The sequence below is a fragment of the Piliocolobus tephrosceles genome, chromosome 5 (assembly GCF_002776525.5).
Source record: "Piliocolobus tephrosceles isolate RC106 chromosome 5, ASM277652v3, whole genome shotgun sequence".
NCBI classification, from domain to species: domain Eukaryota; kingdom Metazoa; phylum Chordata; class Mammalia; order Primates; family Cercopithecidae; genus Piliocolobus; species Piliocolobus tephrosceles.
The window spans coordinates 165,758,545-165,774,461 of NC_045438.1; the positions used below are offsets into that span (position 1 = coordinate 165,758,545).

Here is a 15,917-nt window from a genome sequence, read left to right on the forward strand (position 1 = left end):
ACACAAACACACACACACAAACACACAAACCCACACACACACACAAACACACACATGCACACAGACGGACATACAACCGTGGCATAAAAACACACACACACCCAGGCTGCCCCTGAAGCTGCGGAGCTCTGCGGCTGCCAGGAAGCCCCTCTGGGAAGACAGCAGCCCACGGGCACAGAGGCAGGCCGGCCCTCGGAGTCACAGTGGGACGATCTCAGGGCAGACTCACCCGCACATCATCTAGGCAGGACTGAGACAGGGATCCCGCAGTGCATCACTGGGGCTCCGACTGACGTTTGTTCATCCTGATCGGACCTCTGCGACTCCTAAAATCCCGGGACCACCCCGGCGACACCCTGGAAAAAACAGGCCAGAGCAGCACGACACCAAGGCACTGCCACGGAGGGCTACTGCTCCGCCCAGCCTCAGGAACGAACCCGCAGGCAACGGTGGCGGGCGCTGTGATGCGAGCACCAGGCTCGCGAGCAGGTGGAGTGAGCGTGTGTCTCCAGGGACTCTTGGAATGGAGCCATTCCAAGACTGAAGGCCCCCTCACCAAAAAAGTGAAGGAAAGGCCAAGCAAACCTGGGAACCCCGAGAGGGCCACACTGGGGTCCAAGCCACCCTCAGGGATGCCTGCCAGAAGGCCCAAGATGTTCCTGTGACAGGCCAGCCACTCCCACCCCTATGCTGGCGACGGCACACACACCCTCAGCGGAAGCAGGCCAACCCTCCGTCCACTTGGCTCAGTGAAACCCGTGGCAGTCAGAAGATTCAGTGCTGGAGGGCAGTCCCGCCTGGGAGCAGAGGGGCTGGAGATCCCTCAAGAGTGGCGAAGGCCCTGTAGATGCCAGGAAACACCACCTTTCTTGGAAGGCGAAGGCCAGCCACACTTGGCTACTGCTCATCCTATAGGAGTCATGCTGCCGTCTGCTTGAGCCCTGGAGACCAAGGGAATTTCCGTGACAGGGGGTGACAGGTATGGAAGCCCAGAGCTCCAGGATCCTCCCACCTGCCCAACCACACAGAGAGAGGTTTGGAAAAGGAAACAAAGGATCCCAGATGGACTGGGAAAGGTGGCTGGTTGAAGACCCTGAGCCAGACCAAGAAAAATCAAGGCCCAGCAGGAACATGGAAGACAGAAAAGGAGCGAGGGCAGCGTAGAGGCCTGAGCCCAGGCAGGATGCAGCAAGGCCGCCGCCATGTGGAGCTGGGAATGAGTGCCCAACCGGCAGCTTAGCCAGAAAAGCCACAGTTGCAGGAAAAGAGACCCTTGCCCGGTTCTCGGCTTCTTCTCCATCGTTGGGCCACAGTGTCGCTAGATTTTGCAAGTAGAGGAAAAGGGGAACAGGAGTTCCATCCACCACCTTGGACATCTGTCTGAACCTTTCTTGAAGGTGGACAAGCAGCTCCTGTGAGGTTTTGGTTCTTGCGTGTGTCATATTCTCTCTAGAGAAGTGACCCTTGGGATGGGGAGGTGATTTGGACCTTCACCCAACCAGGACAGCTCCCCAGTTTGCCATGGCCTAAAGAAAAAAGAAAAAATTTTTTTGAGACGGAGTCTCACTCTGTCGCCAGGCTGGGGTGCAGTGGCACAATCTTGGCTCACTGCAAGCTCTGCCTCCTGGGTTCAAGTGATTCTCGTGCCTCAGCCTCCTGAGTAGCTGGGATTACAGGCGCCCATGACCACACCAGCTAATTTTTGTATTTTTAGTAGAGACAGGGTTTCACCATATTGGCCAGGATGGTCTCAATCTCCTGACCTTGTGATCTGCCCGCCTCAACCTCCCAAAGTGCTGGGATTACAGGCATGAGCCATCGCGCCTGGCTGGCCTAAAGAAATTTTAATAGGGGAAGCGCACGATAAACAAATGTTAACCGGCCACACAGCACGAGTGGAAATGCAGGGAGCAGAGCACCAGAAAGAAGACTGGCTTGAAAGAATCCATCCTTGAGTATACAAGACACATTGGTCCTGCCAAACACCCCCCTAACCCCCCGCACACACACACACACACACACACACACAGAAACACACACACCCATGGACATACAACCATGGCATAGGAACACACATCCCCAGGCTGCCCCGAGGCCGTGGAGTCCTGCTCTGCCGCAAGTAAGTTCCTCTGGGAAGAAAGCAGCTCAGGCCACACAGGCAGGCTGGCCCTCGAGGTCAGAGCGGGGAAAATCTCTGGGAGGCTCATTCACACACTGTCTAGGCAGGCCCGAGGCAGGGATCCCACGGCGCCTCCCCAGGGGCTTTGCTTGACCTCAGGGATTTAGGGTGTCTTTCCTCTACCAGCTCCCAGTCTCCCTGTAGGTGCTGACTGGCAGGGCGGTGTGTGGGGGGCAGAGCAGAAGGAAGAAGTATATTAGCGGTTGTGACTCCCGGAGGAGGCGAGGTCTCATGTGAGCCTATACTGAGTAGATTCTGACTAAGGACCTCCAGGAAGTTATTTTCTTTCCTGAGATGCCAGAAAAAGTCATCACCATTCTGTAAAATTCCCAGGCAGAGGCTGTGATCGTCACATTAATCAAAAAGCAGGCAGCTCTACCACCTCATGCTCATCAGGATGGCCACTGTCAAAAACCCAGAAACCGCCAGCGTTGGCGAGGATGTGGAGGAAGTGGAGCCCTTCGGCCCTGCGGGTGGGAAGGGAAAGCTGTGCGGCCGCGTGGAAATCTGTACAGTGGCTCCTCCAAAAATTAAACAGAATCACCACATTATCCAGCAATCCCTCTTCTGGGTATATCTCCAGAGGAATTGAAAGCAGGGTCTCAAGGAGTGGTTTGTACACCCACGTTCACAGAAGTGTTATTCATGTTAGGCAGAAGGTGGAAACAACCCAAGCGTCCATGGATCCACGGACAGACGAACGGATAAGGATCCCCGGACAGAGGAACGGATAAGCAGATGTGATGGGTACGTATGATGAAACGTGACTCACCTTAACAGGGAGGGAAACCTGGCACACGCTACAACATGGATGAGCCTGGGGGACATCATGCTCAGTGTAGTAATCCTGAGATAAAAGGGATAAATGTTGTGTGAGGTTCCCAGTGGTCAAATTCACAAAGACAGCAACTGGAATGGGGGTTTCCAGGGGCTGGGGGAGAGAAGATGGGGAGTTGGTGTGTCCTGGGGCCACAGTTTCCATCTGGGAAGAGGAGAAAGTCCTGGAGATGGATGCTGGTGATGGTTGCATAGCAATGTGAGTGTACTTAATGCCATTGAACTGCACACTTAAAAATGGTTAAGAGGGTCAATTTTATGTTAGGTGTATCTTACCAGAACTAAAACAAAACAGAAGGCAGCTTTAAAAACAGTGGAAGACGAGTTCTCAAGGTGGTGGAGGCCATCGCCCACTTCACTTGGGGACTCCTGCTCTCAGAATCACACACTTCACTTCACGGGGTCACCTGGTGTTCATGCCGGCAACCTTTCTCTCCCTCCCTGTGGCCTGGCCCCTTGCAGAGCATTCGCCTGTGGCCTGGCCCCTTGCTGAGCATTCGCCAGGCGGGAAGAGTCTGTGCAGCGTGGTGTGGGCCTTGCACACTCCTTTTTGTGTTTGTTTGGGTTCTACTTTTCTGGACTGTGACACTTATAACTTCATTAGAAAATACCACTTTCTTCAGACCCACACATTCATTTATTAGGCACTTATGCTCTATAAAATAAAAATGCACGAGGCCACTTTCATGCTTCCTTGAAGTTCTATCAACTTATTTGGGGGCAGATTTGACCTGTAATGTTCAGAGCACTTCCTCCCTGGGAGCTCTGCATCTAAGTAGGTGCATATACAGTTTTCTATGTTACTGAAGGTAGCTTTCATAAAGTTTCTCTAAGTACTTACCAAAAATCCATCTTAAGAATATTTCTGCACTTTGGGAGGCGGAAGCAGGTGGATCACCTGAGGTCAGGATTTTGAGACCAGCCTGGCCAACATGGTGAGACCCGATCTCTACTAAAAAATGCAAAAAATAACCAGGCATGGTGGCGGGTGCCTGTAATCCCAGCTCCCTACTCCAGAGGCTGAGGCAGGAGAATCACTTGAACCCGGGAAGCAGAGGTTGCAGTGAGCCAAGGTCGTGCCATTGCACTTCAGCCTGGATAACAAGAGCAAAACTCTGTCTCAGAAAAAAAAAAAAGAATCTTTCCCACACCTGATGTGGCAGGACAGGAAACACTAGGATTCTTCCAGTTTATGGGGCGACTGGGAGAGCTGAGGCTTCACAGTGACACAGCCGGGTGTGGAAAACACCAAAAGAAATACGCCTTTTTGGATGACGATACTCCACCCCAATTTCCAAGTATGCTACGACTTTTCCTCAGCCTCGATGGGAGATATTTACAGTGAGTGGTTGAAGCTTTAGTGAAATGCCCTGGTAGGCACAGGCTCCACCAGGCTTGGCTTCTGTGCTCTCACTTGGTCTGTGGATGAGCACAGAAGCCAGGTTTCTGGCTCACAGAGAACCTAAGTGCTGAGTTTATGTACAAAGTGCACAGTCTGAATAATTAAATATGAAGACGTGTACACACTAAACAGGACATTTTTACTTAAGGCCAAAGAAGCACAAACGACCCTTTCTTTTGGGAGTTTCACAAGAATTTCCGCTCAACAGTAATCCCCCAGTAACTGTGATAGTAATGGTTTAAATATTTGGTTTATAAAAAGCAACATTGTAAAATGCCCTGAAAGGTCTTGGCTTCTTTTGCGAGCTCTGAACTATTCAGAAATTCAGCTTGCTATCTGGGGACAAGAAATAAATCCATACTCTAAAAACAGTGAGATTCGGATTTTTCTCCTGGGCTTCTTCCTGGCCTCCATGCTTCCCGGGGAATTCTCGTCACTGCTCAGTGACGGTTTCAGTGGGGTGAACGGGGAAGCTGCGTGGTGAAGCCTGGCTCGCACCCGGCCCGCGCTCTCTCGGGCCCGGCCGCATCGGCCACCAGGGGGCAGTGTTGTCATTCGCTGGCCGCGCCGCCCCGCCCCGAGCGGATCCCGCACCGTTTCCAGCCCCCGGTGCTCACCGTACGCTCTGTTGTTATTATTTTTCGATGTATAAAGCGCCATTCCTCCGCAGATTCCCCGCCCCCCAGCGGCTTCCGAGAGAGCTCGCAGAAGCATTCGTGCGCAGGAGCGGAAGCCCCGCACAGCACGCGGCGGGGAGGTGGGCGCGCGGCCGGGGGCGTCGGAAGAGGCTGCGGGCAGCGGAGCCTGCGGGCGCGGCGTGCGGGGCGGGGAGACGGCTCTGCCCCGCGGGGCGCAGGCACGAACGTGTTCCCGTACAGCACACAGGGAAGACCAACACGGCGTGAGCCGCCCAAACGTGCCCTCCCGTGCGACACCCGCTGGGCCGGCCCTGCGGCCCGGATTGTCAGGGAAGCGATCGGAGGAGCCCGGGAGCCCGCGAGGGCCTGGCCCCAGAGTGCGGGCGCCTGTGAGCGGGGCGGAGGTGACAAATGGAACCTTTTTAAGGACAGTTGAAAGAGAATACACATACGGTGTGCTGGACTTTGGAAAGGGCACGAGTCATTAATGGGGGCAAATCAGAGGGCAGTATGTTGACGGGATAATAACAAAAATAAAGAGGCTTGATAAAAAAAAAAAAAAAAAAGACGGCATTTGGAGTCAAAGGGAAAATCCGGGACAATGGGGGTTGGCAGGTTCCTGGGACACAAACCAGGAAAAACAGGGCCACACTGGCGCGGCCCGCCTGGCTCCAGCACAGCCGGTGCAGAAGCTAATTTTGTTCCAAGTCCTCCTAGCTCAACAAACATGCCGCCATATCACCTATTTTCTTTTAGGCAATTCTCACTTCTAGCAAAGTGGGGATCATCTTCACCACGGGACACATGAAGAAACTGAAGGTCAGACATTCAAGGTTATGTGGCCACATGAGAGCAATACCAGAGCGGGGATGAAGACCCACGGCTGGCAGACACCAGGTTCCTTCTTGAGAGAAGCCGAATGGTGACAGAAGCCGGATGGATGTACATGCAGGGAGGGGAGCCTCAAAGCAGGTCACCTTTCTGCCACGAGTGTTCTAGCGGCTTAGGGTTAGGGTTAGGGTCCAGAGGAGGAAAGGCCTCCAGAGCTGGGGCCGCCTGCCTTTTGCCTGGCTGTCCCAGACTGGCAGCGAGGGGTGGCGTGGCCTAGAGGGTGTTTGTCTTACCTTGTGCCTTGCTGTTGCTCCTCTGTCTGTAGGAGCTAGGGGAGGTCGGAGAAGCCGCAGCCCAGAAGATCAGGGAGGACAGCATGTCAGAGCTTGCTGGAGCAAGCCTTGGAGGAAGGCCACAGGGGACATTGTCACCAAGGGTCATGGCAGCGTGCACCCTGGGTTAGAGAAAAGGGCAAATTATGGATATGAAAAATGCTTCCCTCAATGAAAAGGACCCTGCTGAGACAGGATGGCTGTGGGCCAAATACCCCTACAGCGCCTGATTCTTTTATCTTATTATTATTTATTTAAACAAGACCAGCATTTTGCTTTAGATAGAAAATCTCTCTCTGCTACAAAATTGCAAGCCCTGGGAAAAGTCGCCAAGAATGGTTGACGCCACAATAAAACAATAACATACATGTCGGGGTGAAACAGTGCATAGAGGATGGAAAGAAGGAAAAGCTCTAGGCCCTGGGAGGAAGGAGCTGGGAAGGTGGAGGGCGTGGAGGTGTGGGGGCCCGGAGGGATTGCCCAGGAAGGTATGGAGGACCTAAAACGGATCACCAGCCCTCATGGACACTTAAACTAAAGGTGGAAAAGACAGAAAAGCCGCCAGGGGGAATTGTCTCCAGCCAACCTGTCAACTTTTGGAAAAAGATGGATCACAAAGAATGGGAGGTGGAGGAGAAGTAGAGGAGAAACCGAGAACAAAGAGCAGACACTGTGGGCAAAGCTGTGGGGTGCCCATGCGTGGCAGAGCTGGGTTCTAGGGCCCTGGTTTCAGCTGTGTAACTGCTTGCCCAGCCCTCATCTCATCCCTCAACAATGAGGGCCTGGCAAGGGAGGGTATGCTGGCCTATTTTTGTCTCATGTATTTGTGGACTCCATCCAAAAGCTCTGAGATGCCAAGTTAAAATGGAGAAGGTTTGAGTCACCGCCACCTGGCCAGAGCCTCAGTGAGTGGGACGCCAGGTCTGGGGTGGGGTTGCATGGGTGGGGGGCTGCACAGTTGCTGTTGATTCACATGGCTTCTCTGGGGTCTGGATCTCAGTTTGGCTGTGATGCTAAGCCCCGAATGGGTGGATAGCAACATTATTCTGGAGTAGTAACAGCCTACCCTTGCCACCCACGTCTTAGAGACATTAGAAAGTTGGGTACAACATTCCCCACCTCCCTCTGATTTTCCTGGAGTAGACTGTGATGAGGAGATGGTCGGTCTCCAATAAAGTCAGCACCTTCCATGAAAAATGACTTTCCCTGAAAGTTGCTTTGGAGTGTTAAAGAAAAATATCTTCTAAATTCTTTACCACTTTTTGAGCGTGATTCCAGATGTTTGGCATATCCTAAATTATCCACTTTAAGCTTCGATAATCCTAGGAGATAGATACTATTATTCCCATTCTGCAGAGGCAGAAACTAAGGCCCTCGGTAATGCTGGGACTGTTCATGGTCACAGCTGGTGGTGGTGGAATTGGGATTTGAAGTCACATCTCTGACTCAGAACTTGGGTATTTCTTTCGTATTTCCTTTTCCTCCCTTATTCAAAGTAGTTTAGTTGCTTTTGTAAAATAAGCATGAACATCACACCAAATGCCACCATCCAGGGATAACCAGGAACACTTTAATGAATATCCTTCAAGACTTCTCTCTCTTGCCTTAACTTGAAGACAAACTTGTCAATACCCAGATTATTCCTTCTTGAAAGTCAATTCAATTATGCGTTTAATTGAATTGAAGTTGGTGGCTTTTCCTGGTCTTGACATTTGCCTGAGTTGGCCTCGGCATTCTGTAAAGGAAGCACCTTCTGTAATTCTCTCTTTCCCCACTCCCCATGGTGTCTGCTCCTCACCTCAGTCAGGTAAGGCCTTGGTCCTCCTTTCCATGCCCCCTGGAAGGACCCAACTAGCTCTTCCAAAGCTGCTCTTGGAATTCCGGGACAGCTAAGGGATCAGCTACCAGGACGGGGCTGTTGCACCATTGACGTGTGGGGGCCAGTGTTCTGTGGAAGGTGCTGAGAGATGGGCGGCCTCCGACATCTTCCCCAGGCCTCCTGAGGGCAGGAGACGTTTGTGACGTTCCTTCTGGTCAGCAGGACTACAGGAAGAACCACCGCTGAGCCTGGGGGCAGGACTAGCCAGGCTCCCTGCTGAGGCCTTCTCATGCTCCTGACAAGGCCAAGGGTAAGCTTACTTGCCCATTTTCCACCTGCGGAAATGGGTTCGTAAGTTCAAACATGCACAGCTGCTGGTGGGTGTCAGGATTTGGGATCTGGGCTCAGAGCCTTCATCACACCATCGCTACACTTCACTGCTTCCCTTGGCCACGTCTCCATCACATCTGAAGGGTTTTGTGTTCAAGGAGTCTTTTAAAAATAACAGTTTTTGACCAGGAAGAATTAGGACTGAGCAAGACTTAGTCACAACAAACAGACAAGCGCATCCACACCCCACACCCTGGGCTGTAGGGATGTGGCCTACCCTCTTCTTTCTGAAGTGTCTGTAAATAAATAGACCTGCGCCGAGCTGAGCTCAAAGTAGAGTGGTTTACCCACGTTTGACATCCAGCACAACCTGCGAAAGCGGCTTTGTTTTTATTATTGTGCAAAAAGTGTTCTAATTACAATACGCTTTTCTGAGTCAGAAGAGAGCAGTTAACCATTTGGCTATGGAGTGATATTTGTGAAATCCCATTGGAAGAGATTATAAACTGATTTTAATGCACTTTTGCTAATGGTTTAATAATCCTAAGGAGAACTGACTGAGCCCTCATAATGAATGAAGAATTTTGATGGCAGGATCCGTAAATGCTGATGTTAGAGAAGGTCAATGGATTAGTGAGTCAGATGCTTCCAGGGGCTTGTATGAGTCAGGAAAAACAGGTCATGCTGTGGAAACAAACCCCAAGGTCTCAGTGACGTAAGAAAAGTCTACCTCTTGCTCATTAAAGGCCGGGTCAGGCAGCTCTCCAGGCCAACGCTCCTCGGGTGAGCGGGATCCTTGCCACTTCCATCTGTAGCTGGGCCGTCTGGAGCCCCTGGCTTCCAGCATTGCTACAGTGAGGGAGAGAGGGCGGGAGGACTGGCGGGAAGGTCTAAGACCATATTCTAATGTGGAAACTGGAATGTATACATTCTAATGTATACATTTATTCTACCCAAGAGGGACAAGGGCTGGTTAAGAGCTGCTGTGCAGGTCGGATCAAATCATCACATCTGTAAGTCGTGTCTTCATTTTCTCTCAAATACGTGAACATATTTTTTGAGAATAGTTTCAGAATTTTGGAAGCAAAACTGGAGTCTGTGATGGTAAGGACTTGTCATTGGATTTAGGGTCCACTCTAATCCAAGATGATCTCATCTCCAATCCCCAACTTAATTACATCTGCGAAGACTCCAAATATCGTCACATTCACAAGTTATGGGTGGATGTATTTTTTTTTCGGGGGGGAACACTATTCAACCCACTACAACTACCATCCAGAAAGGACAGATGTTAGCGTCCTATCCTAGGTGACCCACGTATTTTTCATAACAAAATTCAACATTCGAGAGGGGATGAGAAGTGTATTTGAGGACTTGGCTCATGCCATTGTGGGGCTGGCAAGTTCCCACAGTGCAGGGTGAGCTGGCAGGCTGGGGACCTAGGGAAGTTGTGTTTGGGTCTAAAGACCATCTGCTGGGAACATTCCCTCTGACTCAAGGGAGGTCAGTCTTTTCCTTAAGGCCTTCAGATGGTGGGATGAGGCCCACTCACATCATGGAGGATGCTCTGCTTTGCTGCAAGTCTCCTGAAGTAAATTAATCCATGAAAAAACACCTGCATAGAAACACAGAGAATAGTGTTTGACCAGATAGCTGGGTACCGTGGCCTAGCCAAATGGACACCTAAAATTAACCATCACGCAACACAACGTTTAAACCATGCCCTCATACAAGTTTCCTTCCTCTAGCGGCGTGTTTTTCAGACCACGGGTCATGAACATGAATGGATCACAAAATAAATGTAGTGGGTCCTGACCGGCATTTTGTAACTTGTCAAATGGACTCGATCCTGTAGATAACAATTACGACTGCTTCAGTGCACACGTAATACGAGAGTACACAGTCTTTGGGAAATATGCAAAACCGTACTGAGGGACAAACCACACAAGCCGATACTGTCAGACTATTAAAATGTGGCCATTTTGGCGGGTCACGGTGGCTCACACCTGTAATCCCAGCAATTTGGGAGGCGGAGGCAGGCAGATCACCTGAGGTCAGGAGCTCAAGACTAGCCTGGCCAACATGGTGAAACCCTGTCTCTACTAAAAATACAAAAATTAGCCAGGTGTGGTGGTGCACGCCTGTAATCCCAGCTACTCGAGAGGCTAAGGCAGGAGAATTGCTTGAACCCAAGAGACAGAGGTTGCCTATGATTTGAGATCACGCCATTGCACTCCAGCCTGGGCAACAGAGTCAGTGAGATTCCGTCTCAAAAAAATAAAATTAAAAAAAGGAATGTGGTCATTTAGGTTAAAAGGGCACCCCAATTTCTCAATTTGTGTTTTCTTGATTATGAAGAGCTTGAGTGTTTCTTTGATTATTATTGATTAATTGGGTTTCTTCTGAGCATCACATTCTTTAGAGATCAAGCTGGAGTCAAGTCCCTTTTCCAGACCCGAAACAACATCTGTCCCCTGCCCTTAGAGGCAGCTCTTGGACTGTTGGGTTGGGCTCCTCCCTGCAGCCCCAACTCCTTACCACGGCCATTCACATTCACATTGAGCGTCAAACCTTAGTAAGCAATAGTCCTCCAGCTTCACGAATCAACTTCTAGGGACTCTTCCTACCCACAAACATTTCATAAATCTCACTGCACCTCCGTGACCTACTGACAGTGCTGGGGTGCCCACTTTCCTCTCCTTTCCCTGGCTCCCATCTCTTCCTCCTACTACTCCCTGGATCGCTTACTTCGGCAGCTCGTGAGGTTTCTCACCCTCAGGACTTCAGACATCCGGGCCAAACGCTTCTTTGTTATAGGTGCAGTCCCGTGTGGATGTTAAACAGCATCCCTGGCCTCTACCTAGAGGAGATGCCAAGAGCACCTCCTCCCCAGCATTGATAATCAAAATGTCTCCAGACATTGCCAAATGTTCCCTGGGCAGACAAAGTCACTCCCAGTTGAGAACCACTGACTTAATTAAAGACCAAATGTAAGTGCTGGTGGTAGATACTCAGAGAAAATACTTGTCCATCCAGCAAATACTGAAACCGAAAAGAGAGAAGATATTTGAAAGCATCGCTGACCCACCTGGTTCAGTCCCTTGTAGTGTTGCCTGCTTTCTGGTTGCTCTAAATGTTTAGGCTTCTTCCAGGGTTTATTTCTTTACCTGGGTACATATGTAGGAGGAGTAGTTTTAGGAGAAAAATGTTATGTTCATGACAAACTGAGAGCAAATATAGGAAGGATCTGTCTTTTATTTCTATGGCAGGAAATGATAGCTACCTAAAAGGGAGATTTGCTTAAATTTTCTGTCTCTTAAATTGAATTTTCTCTTGCTTTCACAGTTGGGACTAGGCTGCCAGATGTTATTAGTGTATTTTGCCTTTTGATGTTAAGGGAAGCTTAAGGCAATGAAGATAACACAAGAATAAGTCCTCCATCATCCACAGGTCAGATCCATGTCAATCACTACACTCTAAGACCAAGTTGAGACCCTGAAAGAAGCAAAAATATTTTACAAAGTGTCCAGATGCACATCATGGGGTGCATTGCCAGGGTAGTTTTGACCGTTACTCACAGGGAGTCTTTCTCCAGACCGGGACTCCTGGTTGAGTACAATTCTAACCAGTTTGATTACTGGCTTTCCCTGCAGTCACTAGGAAAGGGTAGATACCTCAGGCGAGTGTACTGAAAGTGGATAAAAATGACTGCCTACAACCTGATGGAAGAAGACAAAGAACAACAACAAATGTAAGGGCAATAAAAAAACATCTCCAGACCTCAGAAAGCTTAACATCCTGAGGTTATCTCGTATGTGGGATAAGGAGTCATAAACACTCCATTCGTTCCAGTGAGTGCTGTAATGACTCAGCACAGGACTGGATATTTGTAATCATGGTATGAAGTCATCAGGCAAGGTTAATTTATGTTTAAAATAATCGGTTCTTATGGATGGTGGTGATGGTGGTACAACAAGACGAATATACTTCGTGCCTCTGAACTCTAAACTTCAAAATGTTCAGAATAGTAAATTTTATGTTTTGTGTATATTACCACAATAAAGAAATCAGTTCATAAGAGAGTTAGGAACTTTGTGGTATATTTCAGGAAAAAAAATGTAACCAAATTTCTAAGATTAAAATTAAAAATGTGCTCTTTCAAGAGTTTGCAAAACTTATCTTAGTGATTCACTCATAAATAGTCTCTCCTTCATCAAAGATGCTTGATAAATGTCACTGGAATTCATTTAAAAAAACACAATCATATTTTGATAGAAAGAATTGGATGTCATGATTTTGGGGGACTGGGTCTTATTTTTAACTCTGACAATGAAATATGGCTACAAATCTTGTGGTCTGATCATGTGATTTAAGAAAAAAAAAAAAGAAAGTCCCGCATTGTAAGGCTGGTCTCACTCTGTGGCCCGGGCCCAGCCTGACTCCTCGGATGAGTGTTGGCTTAGGGTTTCCACATGAACAGCCAGGGTTGATGGATAAATACATTTACTGTCTGGACTGATAACAACGAACAGATTCCTGGTGGCAAGCACTGGACACAACCCTCACAGGCCTCTGGAGTAACCGCGTTGATTCAGCAACATGGCCCTTTAGAGTTAATTTCATCAGCATGGCAGTGGCTTTGAGAGCTTACTCACACAAACCCACAGCTTGTCATGTTCCCGAGACCACAGCAGGTATGGTCTAAGACTGTCTGTCGAATGAGAAAATTCACCGTTGTGTGTTTCTCACTCCTGATTCCTTAGCAATGTGCTTTCCTTGACGTTTTTGCTTTTCCACATTGGAATGGGAAAAAATCTGTTAGGAGGGGTGCTGAGTATTCACCAAGAGATGGTGCTGTGTTTGGAAAATTTAGGTGGTTTGTGCAGGTCACCTGCCTTCTGGTAACTGTTTTTCAAGGTAGATAGCTTTGACTATTTTGGTAGGGAAGTTTGCACTGAAATTCTTACCTTTTTTGTTTGTTTGTTTTTTTTTGCATAGTGAGACCGCTAATATTCTGTAAATGAGTCTAAGCTACATTTTACTTGATGCGGGCAAGTATTATAGATTCCTTTATGAGCCTTCATTTTTATCACATGCAAATCACGCAACCCATTTTTCAATTAGGATAAAGGAAGCTCTAAGAATAGGCCGAGATCCCCCACTCAATGGGTAAATAGAATTTGGACGAGAGTTTGAAAATATCAGCCATCAGTTTGCTTGGAAGTTTTGGGCAGCCAACTTGGATGGAATTCTCTGAGAAAAGAAAGGATTTTTTTTCTGAATCACATCCTTAGGAGGGAACTAACCACCCCAATTTTAGTCTCAAACGTTCTAAATTATTTCTCAAAGTCTTTGGAGGCTATTCAGACCAGCTCCAAAAGTTTTTGTAAAGTCGAAATGGCTCTGAAATCTCCTGTCCAAGTCCAGAGACACATGCTGAATGGATAGGGTGTGAGGCAGTTTTCTGAGAGTGTGTTTGGATTTCAGGAAGTGGACAAGATAAGCTGAATGACCTTTTCCTGCTCTGACTCTGAAAAAAAAAAAAGAAAAAAAAAACTCACCCAAAGATGCTTGAAAGAAACCATGGACATTTCCTAACTTCAAAAGAGTAGAAAATCTACTAGGAAGAAAAGAAAACTCACTATCCTAGGCCCAGGATGTTGCCAAGACGTATCGAAACAAGAACGCAAATTGGGACAGAGCTGGAACAAACACACAAGTCTTGAGGTTGTATTTTTATGTGCTGCTTGTTTTTGTGTGAACTTCCCTGTGAAAGAGGATGAAACAGAAACACACCTGTGTGGTCTGAAGGGTTTCCCTTTTCCTTCTGGCCTTTGCTTCTTTTCTTTGCCATTCATGATCAGGAACAGAGATAATCTCGGCGGTGAGGGATGTGCCATTTTGAAGATTGTCCCAGTGAAGTTTCTTGTTAAGAAAATAGATGACTGAGAGTCCGGATGCATTTTTGCTATTTTTAATTAAATAAATGGCAGCATGCTGCTACATTCCTTGTATGACAAACTTCAACACGAGTATAATTTCCACGGGGGAAACCACTGCAGGTGCTTCCTGGGCGGCTCCAAGTGTAAGTTTTCACTTCTGCAGAACCACGAATGCATCATGTTCACCCTGCTGGAGGGATTCAATGTCACGGGGCTCTTTGGATCCCCCAGTCCTAGGTCTATGCCCATCTGGCAGGCGTGGGGAGCTGCACTGGGTTCTTCTCTCAGGAGCAGGAAAGAAAATTTGGATCCTTCAGTCCTGGGACAGAGACAGAGGATCCCAGATTCCCCATTCAACAACAAGCCCTGTCTCAGGCCCTCAAGATGAACAGGTGACCCGTTCTCAGTGCACCAAGGCTAGGATGGAAACCTGCTGTCAGGAAACTTGGGCTGAAATCCCACTACTGGGGAAAATCTGCTAACCCCTCTGAACCACATTTTTCACTTGCATCAAAGGGATAAAGTGCTTCTTGCCTCTGGGCCGTGGGCATCTGTGGGATTGGACTGGGTCATGGGGAGCCATGGGGTGGCACTGGGGAGCTGCATCAGCCGCCAGCATGTCTGGGGCCTTTGCTTTCTCTGAGGGAAGGCCCAGTTTGATTTAGGTCCTGAGAATCCCAGAATGGCCATTTCTGGAAAAAATAACCCAAAGCCCAGATTGCCCTTTTAATTTTATCCCGCACGGGCCAGCAACATGCATAACAAAATATTCCATTTCTCAAAGGAAGTCTTAGAATATTGGATGAACGCACTGTGTGCCTTGACTTCATTCACAAAGCACCCATGTCCCTTGGATCCCTCCGCTCTCCCTCCCGCCCCCGCGCTGCCCTTGTTCTGGGAAATGCAGCTCTCCCGGAGCAGCCAGCACAGAGGCCTGAGCCCTCCTAAGGCTGGGCTCCCAGCAACTCTAGTCTCTCACTGTCTGACTTTAAATTCTCTGAGCACTTGTCTGCTCATCAGTAAAATCTAGAGACTAATCCACTGTCTGGGGCAGACATGAAATCAATGTAAAGTGCCCTAGCACAGGCGTGTGGCTCTGACCCACACTCTGCCTCTGTCTCCCTTTTCTGCAGGGAAGTTGCCTCTGATGAGCGGCCTACAGCGGCTTACACCTCCCGGGAGGGATGTGGATCCTACCCACCCAACAGCCCATCAAGACTCATAAAAGCTGGGAAGAGATGCAAGGTTTTCAGTCACGCCTTCGATAAGATACTATAAAATTAAAGTAGCTTCTGCCCTAAAAGCTGAACGCTATTTCCAGAAAATCAACAATGAAAATGATCTGCATTTCTTTTGAAACTGGCACATTCATCATAGACATAGAAGAATCAACAAAAGAAAGGAGCAAGTGTTGGTCTTTCCTGTGATCCCCTGATGATCTGTCCACTTGACCTCTTCAGGAACACGCCCTGGAGGCCGGGGAAGTGCTTTGCTTCCCTGTCTCCTGAGGGAGAAAGGGCACTGGGTGGCATGGAGCCACTCTGCCAGCCAGGGGCCAGGCCCGCTCTAAGGGGCTACAGCATGCCTCAGATTGCTCTCCCCTCCCG

General features: G+C 48.9%; 1 protein-coding gene across 1 annotated transcript in view; it reads right to left on the minus strand.

The window, feature by feature from the left end:
- The window catches only part of LOC111548598, a 16,494-nt gene extending 1,494 nt beyond the window's left edge, over positions 1 to 15,000 (minus strand). The window contains exons 1-6 of the mRNA XM_026456834.2: positions 14,845 to 15,000; positions 10,235 to 10,296; positions 6,181 to 6,341; positions 5,036 to 5,514; positions 2,952 to 3,026; positions 230 to 941 (exon numbers count right to left, since the gene is read on the minus strand). Of these exons, the coding sequence (XP_026312619.1) occupies positions 747 to 941; positions 2,952 to 3,026; positions 5,036 to 5,514; positions 6,181 to 6,341; positions 10,235 to 10,296; positions 14,845 to 15,000 (1,128 nt within the window). The 3' untranslated portion in view covers positions 230 to 746. The remainder of the gene's footprint in view (positions 1 to 229; positions 942 to 2,951; positions 3,027 to 5,035; positions 5,515 to 6,180; positions 6,342 to 10,234; positions 10,297 to 14,844) is intronic.
- Between the last annotated feature and the right edge of the window lie 917 nt (positions 15,001 to 15,917).